This window comes from Arachis ipaensis, chromosome B06 (genome assembly GCF_000816755.2).
Source record: "Arachis ipaensis cultivar K30076 chromosome B06, Araip1.1, whole genome shotgun sequence".
Lineage (NCBI taxonomy): Eukaryota > Viridiplantae > Streptophyta > Magnoliopsida > Fabales > Fabaceae > Arachis > Arachis ipaensis.
In genome coordinates this window covers 23,115,966-23,125,288 of record NC_029790.2, presented here as the reverse complement: position 1 = coordinate 23,125,288, position 9,323 = coordinate 23,115,966, and the positions used below count along the sequence as shown (strand labels likewise).

The following is a 9,323-nucleotide window of genomic DNA, read 5'->3' as shown; positions in this document are numbered from 1 at the left end:
AATAATTATAGACTCCGTTATTTTTTTATAATTATATAGTATCTCTTAATATTATGTTTCAGTGATTATTTTTTTTGTTTGACTGGGATTTAGTAAAATTATATACCATAGCTTTGCAATTTGAATTATTATGTATCGGTTAGTTAATTGTGGAGAATATGTAAATTATATATCATAGATAGTTATTATCTTTTAGTGGTAAATTAGTTATTGTTAATGATTTGACTAATAAGCTTATATGTTTTTGTAGAGTTTACGGTATTTGACATGTGATCACCCACTCCCTCCGGATCGGTACAATAATAGGGTTTAGGAGCACTTACGGTTTACCGGTTTCTTGCATGTTTCCCAACTTGGAGTAGTTCATTGTCAAAGTGCACTGGTAAATGCACTAGTCGAAAGGTGGCACCCAGACACATATACCTTTCACCTTCCTGTTGGTGAATGTGCAGTGACACTGGAAGATGTTGCTCTTATCCTTGGTCTTCTAACAGATGGTCTTCCAGTCACAGGGATGACTATGAGTAGTTTTGAAGCCCTAGAGGTGGAGTGTTTGCAGCAATTTAGGGTTGCACCGAGGAAGTCAGACTGTAGAGCAAGCTGCATAAAACTGACCTAGCTTCGAGATCTTAAAGAAAGAATACAGTTGGTTGACAAAACCAGCATGCAGAGGTACGTGAAGTGCCACATTATGCTATTATTTGGTACAGTGTTGTTTGGTGATAAGTCTGGGGCATCTGTGCACTAGAAGTTCTTGCCTTTGCTTCGTGATTTTGGTAGTATCGGACAGTACAGCTGGGGATCTGCATGCCTGGCACACCTGTACAGGTCATTATGCAGGGCATCTTGTTTTGACTGCAAGGAAATCGATGGTCCGCTAACACTTTTGCTAACTTGGGCTTGGATGCGTCTCCCATATCTAGCGCCGGTTCCTCGAGAACCCCGCAGTTTTCCGCTTGCAAACAGGTAACATTATCTTACAGTTACATCCTATATTCATGTGTATAAAGGAATTGTCTTAATGAATTAAGTCATAGTAGGTGGCGTAACTGGGAGCGTGGAGACCGACGCTTTAGGTACCTTACACTAGAGCATTTTAGAAAAAACTTGGATGATCTCCAGGAAGGCCAGGTGTGTGGTTATTAAAGAAGTAACTGATTCGGGTTTAGTGTTAATGTTATCTGGGTTGTAATAATCTGTTTCCCTTATTTATCGCAATTTGTGTGGCTTGCTTATGCTATGGATCGCATTGATCCGGATATAATTCCTGCAGATATCTACATGCACTCGGTTGTGTGGAGCGCTACGGTGCCTCTAGTGTCTTTTGAAATCATTGAATGGCATGCAACCGATAGATTTAGGAGACAGTTTGGTTTCGTTCAGGGAGTTCCTCATCAGGAATGGAATCTTGACAAGGCACACGGAATGGTCTTGACTGGTCCTAAGAATCTTGACTGGGCAACGGCCACGACTCATTCGTTTTGGGTGATGCAGTGGACAAACAGGTATAACCATATTCTTACTGAGCTTCTCATGCCTCCACAGCATCCGTTGGAGATTTACATGTATTGGTACCGTGCAAGATATGGCAACCACTTGAATCTGTCAGATCGTGTGGGTCAAGAGAATGAGGAGGGTAATGAAGTCATGGATGATGACAATGGAGAACAGGAGCCACAGTCACCGCCTCCTCCACCTCCACCTCCACCTCCACCTCCACCTACACAAGAACAACCGCAATACTCAAACCCATATGTACCGCAAATACAGTTTACCACATCATATCCAATACATCAGCAGTATTGGGGTACTCTACAGCTTGACTCAGGAGATGGAGCATCTTTTAGCCAGTTACTTGGATTCAAGGCTGTAGAAGCAGGCCAATCACAGTACGGCCATCAACCTGATTTCATGCCTGGTAGGTATTCCTTGGACGCGATGCATTCATACCGCACTTCCTCGGTTAGTACTGAAGGGTTGGTATCTGGTGACTCAAGTAGGAGTGATGGTGGTAGAGGAATTCTTAATAGTCAAAACTCTCATTGTGTTTCAATGGGTCTAATTGAAGAAAATGTTAATACAGCTGATCTAGAGAGGGATGAGTATCTAGTTGATATCCCGGATGACGAGAATGACGATGAGGAGGAAGATGAAGAGATGAACGAAGATGAAGAATCGAATAATGATGCTTTCGGTGATGGTAAGGGTTTAGGTCTTATTATTGCTTTAATCTTTAGCCAATTCATTATATTATATTCATTTACGGTTGATTTGCTTATATTATATACATGCTGGATCATATGATTATATTAAATTCATGTGTGGTTGATTTGCTTTTTTATACACTTGCTGCTTCGTTTGATTATGTTGTATTCATATATGGTTGAATTGCTTATACTTTGAACTTGCTGGGACAATTGATTATATTATATGCATTTATGGTGATTTGCTTATATTGTATACATGCTGAGTCATTTGTGTTGGTTTGATTATATTAGAAACTTGTTCACTCAACTAATTAAGTTGTACACAGGTGAGGTACGTACTCCAGCTGGAGCAGGGAAATGCTACAATCTTAGGGTTGATCTGCCACGTCATAGCGCTAATCGATACACTCCATCCATGTTCAAAAGGATCTCCAAAAAATGCAAGGATCTTGTGGACGACATAAAGTGGGCAAGGAGAAAGTAGATTTCGTGTATTTAGTATTATTACAGTGTACATCATCAAACACTTTTCCATGTATTGTTTAAATGTTCTATGGATTGTTACAATGCAAATTATGTAATACTTGTCTATCGAACATGGCATACAGTAGTTTGATATCAGTTACAATGTTTCAAGTAACATACTTTATGGCAAAGATAAGTTATACAGGGTAGAAAATATCATAGCATACTTGGATTTAACACGAAATACAAAATCTACTGAGCATCATTGTCGGCATTTGCACCACTTGCCTGACGGCATCTACTATGGCTGTGTCCCTTAGCCCCACATTGCCTACATATCCTAGGACGACGTAACATTCACGTGTCCATCTCGTTCAAGAAGCACGTCATCCTTGGATGACATTTGGTAACTCGCCTTAGGTACAGATTTGGTACGAAGTAAGGCCCGTTATAAGCAGGCCATGTAGTAGGATTCCCCAGTGGCCTAAACCTGGCTTGGTAAACCGTCAGACTTGGTCCATATTATACACCTCATGAACATAAACCTGCCAATCTAATCGTTGATTTGCACAACATGCAAAAACATGCCTACAAGGAATTCGGTCCACCTGGAACTCACTGCAGTCACATCGTTGTCGACGGAGGTCGACGGCATACTCCACTTCACTTGGCATCTCACGCACTTCAAAGACCTCATTCTGCCTGTCGAAGCAATTCACCTGGATGTTTCCTGATGCAAGTTGATTCGCATGCAACTTGGAGGTCACAATCTCAGAAAAAACATGGTCGACAGTAATCCAAGCCTCCGCCTCGGCTCTTTTTCGAGTGAACAACTCGTTGAGTCTGTAGAAAGTTGCTTTCACAAGTGCGGTGATGGGGAGATTGCGCGCACCATTCAATACTGAGTTGATGCATTCTACGAGGTTCGTAGTCATATGACCCCATCGGTAACCACCGTCGAATGCCAATGCATACTGTTCCCGGGTATTCGGTTTAGCCAGGATGTGTAAGCCTCACTTCGCTCTCGTAAACGTTGGTAACGCAACCCGTACTCGCGGACCGTCCTCGAATATTCTGCGCAACAAGAAAGCACAAATTACAAAAAAAACAATTAACAGTACCTACTTATTAATAACGACCCTCAAATTACAACAAGGTTACCTATATTGACGACAAGTTTTTGTAGGTATGGTGCCTTGAACTTTCTCAAAAAATTCGACTCTATATGCCTGATGCAAAATATGTGGAAAGCTTTGGGAGGCGACCAAGCTTCGTTACTGCGGGCCACAGCTGCATTGATGGATTCGTGTCGGTCAGAGATCAGTCCCACGCCATCCTGAGTCACTACATGTTGTCGCAGGTTACTCAGAAAAAGTGCCAAGCATCGGAAGTCTCTCCCTCCACAATAGCAAATACAGTTGGGACGATATTGTTGTTTCCATCTTGTGAAACTGCAACCAACAGACAACCCTTGTACTTTCCATACAAGTGAGTCCTACCTACTTGGACAACCGGTTTACAATGTCTAAATGCTCTAATACAGGGGTAATAACTCCAAAAGACTCGATCTAACACCCGGATATCCGTAACCAAGTCATCGCCTTGATAGGCAGGCATAGTCTCAAAATGGACAACTGTTGATGGCTCCTTATGACACATGGCCTCAAACCATATAGGCAAAGCTTCGTACGATGCTTCCCAACCTCCAAATATTTTTTCCACTAACTTTTGCTTAGCCAACCATGCTTTTCAATAGCTGACGGTGTAATTGAACTTGGACTGCACTTCCGTAATAACTGATTTCACCTTTATCGAGGGATCAGCCTCAACCAATGGCTTTATTGCTTCTGTAATTGTGTTCGAATCAAGCTTCGAATGATCCTGAGAAATGGTTGCTCTGGTGCAATTGTGACTACCATTATACCTCCTTATAACCCAACAGTACTTTCTGCTCATCAAGCTAACCCTAATAAGCCAATCACAACCTGATCCATACTGCGTACACTTGGCATAAAATGTTAACGGCTCTGACTCATACACCCGGTAGTCTACACCTCTTCAGATAGTATAATCTTTCATCGCCCTAATAACAGCTTCCCTAGAACTGAATTCCATACCCACGGCAAATTCACCATCTGCGACAAAAAGAATTTCTGCCACGACGAAAGCTGTAGCATAAATAGTTAATACACAAATATTTAATAAGTCCAATTAAAAGTAAATCAATCTCTACCTACATCAATCTTAAAATAATTAATAAACACTAATTAAAATTATGAGCACATAAATAATTACTGATGAATAAACATTAATTATCATTTAACTTCATTAATAACTAACTACAAATAATATTATCAACTAAGCAAACACACCAACAAATGCCAATTACGTATATTATCACATATCACATAACTATTTGTTCACATTGATCAATATAAATTATTATAAAATTCTAATCCTTCGTGTACCTATAGGCAACTACGTACCTGCATTCATATACTTCAGAAACTCCGGAGCATGCATGGCTTCTAAGTCCAAAGCTCGCATGAAAGACGGCTCCTCAAACAAATGTTCGTTTGCGAGTGCACTTGCCACGTCAGCTACATTTGGTGCCACATTGCCGTCACCTTCGTCTTCGTCTCCATCAGGACCAACAACTTTGTAATTGCTTTCAAATTCTTCCTCACTGTCGCTGTTGTAATCTTCCCGTTCAATATTTCGATCGGCTTCGGACGGTTCGAATTCCACATACACCTCAATGAACGATATCTGACCACGACTTTCAATGTACATTAAAAATATCTCTTGCATGCTCGCTTCATCTGTTACATATTTTGTCTGAAATTGTACGAATCCACCAAATAAAGGTATGGGATACCTGTATAAAATACATGATATTTAATTCACAAATCACACCTTTTAGTTCCTCGAATGAGATTGTGAATGGAATAACAATATCTAATGGATTTTCACAAACAAATCTCACTCCTTCAATTGTTTCTAACAAAATCTGCCCGAAATAATATACTTTCATTAAAACTCTATCATCCATTTTTCTCACTCATATGAATAAACTTCACACTTTCAATATTTTTCTATGTTTGAAATAAGAAAGAAATGTAGATGAAGGTGCTTCGGGAAGAAGAAGATGAACTGAGGAAACACTCGTATCATTACAATACAAGCTACCGACGCTTATATAACGGAAAAAAATTATTATACTCAACTCGAACTCATCGATTAGCGTTACTATATTCAAAAAAAAATTTTTTATGCAAAACTCGGACGGTCCGTTTTCCTAATTAGAAAAAAAAAGAACTAATCGGACCTCCGATTAGTTCACCGTGAAAGTCGAAATTTTCCCTCCCTCTCATTTCGGACTCTCCGATTTGGTGCCTCAATTTTTTTTGCACACAACTCCCTCCCTCCGATTTCTTCCTCAATTTTTTTTGCACACAACTCACTCCCTCCAATTTCTTCCTCCATGGTACATCCAAAAGTTGCCCCACACCCCTGTAAAGCACCCCCTTAATCCATATCCATGCGTTACACACATAGATGAAGCATATCTAAATTAATGAGCCGTCTTTTAACACACCCTTCTAAAAATGAACATACTTAATAGTCAAATTATTTTGTAAGTAGCTTTTCTCTCATCTTTTGAAAATATAGTATGAAGCTACCAAAAGAAGAAAATGTGCAAATACAAGCTAAAATGAAAACTATGTGTTTTTCATCTCTGTTTCTAAGGAACAATGTGACAATGAATTGAAATAATTTCTAACATCCTTTTATTATTAAGACTATTTAAACAAGACTTTTGATTCTTAATCAACTAATAAAGTGTCGAAGAAAAAAAACAACAAAAAAATTTAACCTAAAAGTTTCTTCAATTTTTTTCTTCATCCATAAATTCTCTGTAATATAAGACTTTATTGTATATTATTATTTAGAAAGAGTATAAAGAGACAATGAATTTAGTGTACAATGTATACAATAGGGATAAAAAGGAGATAATGGATATGTAGATGGTTATTTTAATTATTAATTGGATGGTTATTTTGTTCGATTCAGTTTAAGTATATACAATTAACAAATGCTTGATGGTCATTTCACTAGGTAGCCAGATGATTATTTTAATAACTACATGGATGGTTGTTCGAAAGAAACCTGGATAGCTAGTTGAAGCTTCCAGACAAGTGGGCCTAAACGCAAGGAGACCACTCGAGTACAGAGTATAAATGGAGAGGGGTCTATTGGTGCACGAATTGTGAATCACACTTTTCACAACTCGTACCACTGACCAGCAAGTGCACTGGGTCGTCCAAGTAATACCTCACGTGAGTAAGGGTCGAATCCCACGAAGATTCTGATTAAGAGATCTAAGAGATACTCATTCAATCGGATATAGAACGGAGGTGGTTGTCAGACACACGTTCATGGTTTGAGGAAGGTGATGAGTGTCACGGATCATCACCTTCATCACAATTAAGCGCGAATGAACATCTTAGATAGGAACAAGCGTGTTTGAATAGAAAACAGAAATACTTGCATTAATTCATCGAGACACAGCAGAGCTCCTCACCCCCAACAATGGAGTTTAGAGACTCATGCCGTCAAAGAGTACAAAGTTCAGATCTAAAATGTCATGAGATGCAAAATAAGTCTCTAAAAGTTGTTTAAATACTAACCTAGTAGCCTAGGTTTACAAAAAATGAGTAAACTATGATGGATGATGCAGAGATCCACTTCTGGGGCCCACTTGGTGTGTGCTGGGGCTGAGATTTAAGCAACTCACGTGAAGAGGCCATTTGTGGAGTTGAACGCCAGTTTTTGTGCCAGTTTGGGCGTTCAACTCCAGCTTTTGATCCTTTTCTAGCGCTGGACGCCAGAATTGGGCAGAAAACTCAAAACTATATGAAATTAACCCCAAAAAGCGTATAAAATATCCGCTCATCATCTATCTCTCCCCAGAAGTACGTCACCCTTCTTACTCTAATTGGCTGCATCTTCGTACGGACACTGACTTTAGCATCGGAGTGTGATTGCAGGTGGCCCCACCCGCCAACACGCCGACAAATAGGCCGAACGCATCGCTTTAGTAGCTCATGCTTAGGTCCAGATCCTCTCACTCCTTTGCTCTGTCATCAACTTCACCCGATCATCAAACAAGGTTCCAACGGAGGAGTTGAGTTCCATGTTGTCCTCCCAACCCTTTTTTCGGTGGGGAGTTGACCTTTTGGGGCCATTCCTGGTAGCCCTGGGGTAAGTAAAGTATCTCATAGTGGCTATTGATTACTACACCAAGTGGGTAGAAGCAAAGCCGTCAGCCAGAATATCGTCGGTAAATTGTCAAAAATTTTTGTGGAGACAAGTAATCTACAGGTTTGGAATCCTAGAGATCGTGATCTCGGATAACAGGACACAGTTCACTGACAAGAGATTCGGAGAATTCTTATCCGGGATGGGATCAAACAAAAGTTTTCCTCAGTGAAGCATCCCCATAGTAATGGTCAAGTCGAGGCGGTGAACAATATCATACTCAATGGATTGAAAAAGTGCCTGGATAAGTGAAAGGGCTCTTGGCCAGACGAGCTAGCATCAGTTCTATGGTCTTATAGGACAACGCCGCAGTCTTTCACTGGGGAGACACCCTTTCGGCTTATATACGGGGTCGATGCGATCATCCCTGTGGAAATCAGGGAACCAAGCCCAAGTCTACTCCTCGACGGAGGCACTAAAGCAATCGAAAAAGATCTAATCGATGAAACAAGGGAGATGACCCGGTTATCGAAAGCTGCACTAAAGAGGATAGCCTTGCGCTACAACAGCAAAGTGCTTAACAGAAACTTTGGGGAAGGGAATTTGGTGTTATGGTGTAATGACATCGGTCCGCCGACCCTAGGAGAAGGTAAGCTAGCAGCTAATTGGGAAGGTCCGTACAGAGTAAAGGAAGTCCTCGGAAAGGGAGCTTACAAGCTAGAATGCTTGGATGGGAGCGATATCCCGAGGATGTGGAATGTGGTGAACTTGAAAAGGTTCTACTCCTGATAGGCGACCTCCCTGCATAACGGTTCTCTCCACACCTTAATTATCATCTCTTATTTCACCATCCATGTTTTAAGTGTCTTGTTTCCTTTTAAAAACTACAAGTGTTTGTATTTCTGAAGGCACTATTTTCCCTACCTTCCATACGAGGCTATAGTAAGGGAGGTTAACGAGGCCTATGTTGAAACAATTAATTTACGCCTCTTATCATATGGTTTGCCTTTGTTTTAATGGCAACCCAGAACTAATCACCCCAGGAGTCAAAACGATTACGACGATATCCAGTGCATAGTGGTTTACAGCTTAATAGCCAAACAAAGAAGAAACAAGTAAAATAGCCAGAACATTCTATGAATGAAAACAGTGGTTAACGATCTAAAGTCAAATAACACCACAAGTTATGACAACTATCTAACGACGAATAAATCAAAGTAGTTTCAAAGTTACAAAGTCGGGGGCACCACATCAGCCTAGTAAGTCACAATACAAGAATATAAGGCAAACAGAAAAAGCCTCATGGCCTCGGGATGTCCACAATCTTCCCATCTTGCACCATTTTAAAGGCTCCAATCAATGAAGTGTCGAAGTCGGGAGCAAGGTCCA

The 9,323-nt window shown here is 40.4% G+C and overlaps 1 protein-coding gene across 1 annotated transcript; it reads left to right on the top strand.

The window, feature by feature from the left end:
- On the top strand, positions 257 to 3,389 carry LOC110263933. Its single transcript, XM_021105780.1, has 3 exons — positions 257 to 966; positions 1,041 to 2,200; positions 2,534 to 3,389. Exons 2-3 carry the CDS (start codon positions 1,240 to 1,242, stop codon positions 2,689 to 2,691), a joined length of 1,119 nt encoding a protein of 372 aa, XP_020961439.1. The 5' UTR covers positions 257 to 966; positions 1,041 to 1,239; the 3' UTR covers positions 2,692 to 3,389.

Excerpts from the sequence above, each read along its gene's own strand:
- LOC110263933 (XM_021105780.1), top strand. The coding sequence starts at position 1,240 with ATGGATCGCATTGATCCGGATATAATTCCTGCAGATATCTACATGCAC. Across the intron at positions 2,201-2,533 it reads TAATGATGCTTTCGGTGATG|GTGAGGTACGTACTCCAGCT; the intron begins GTAAGGGTTTAG and ends AGTTGTACACAG.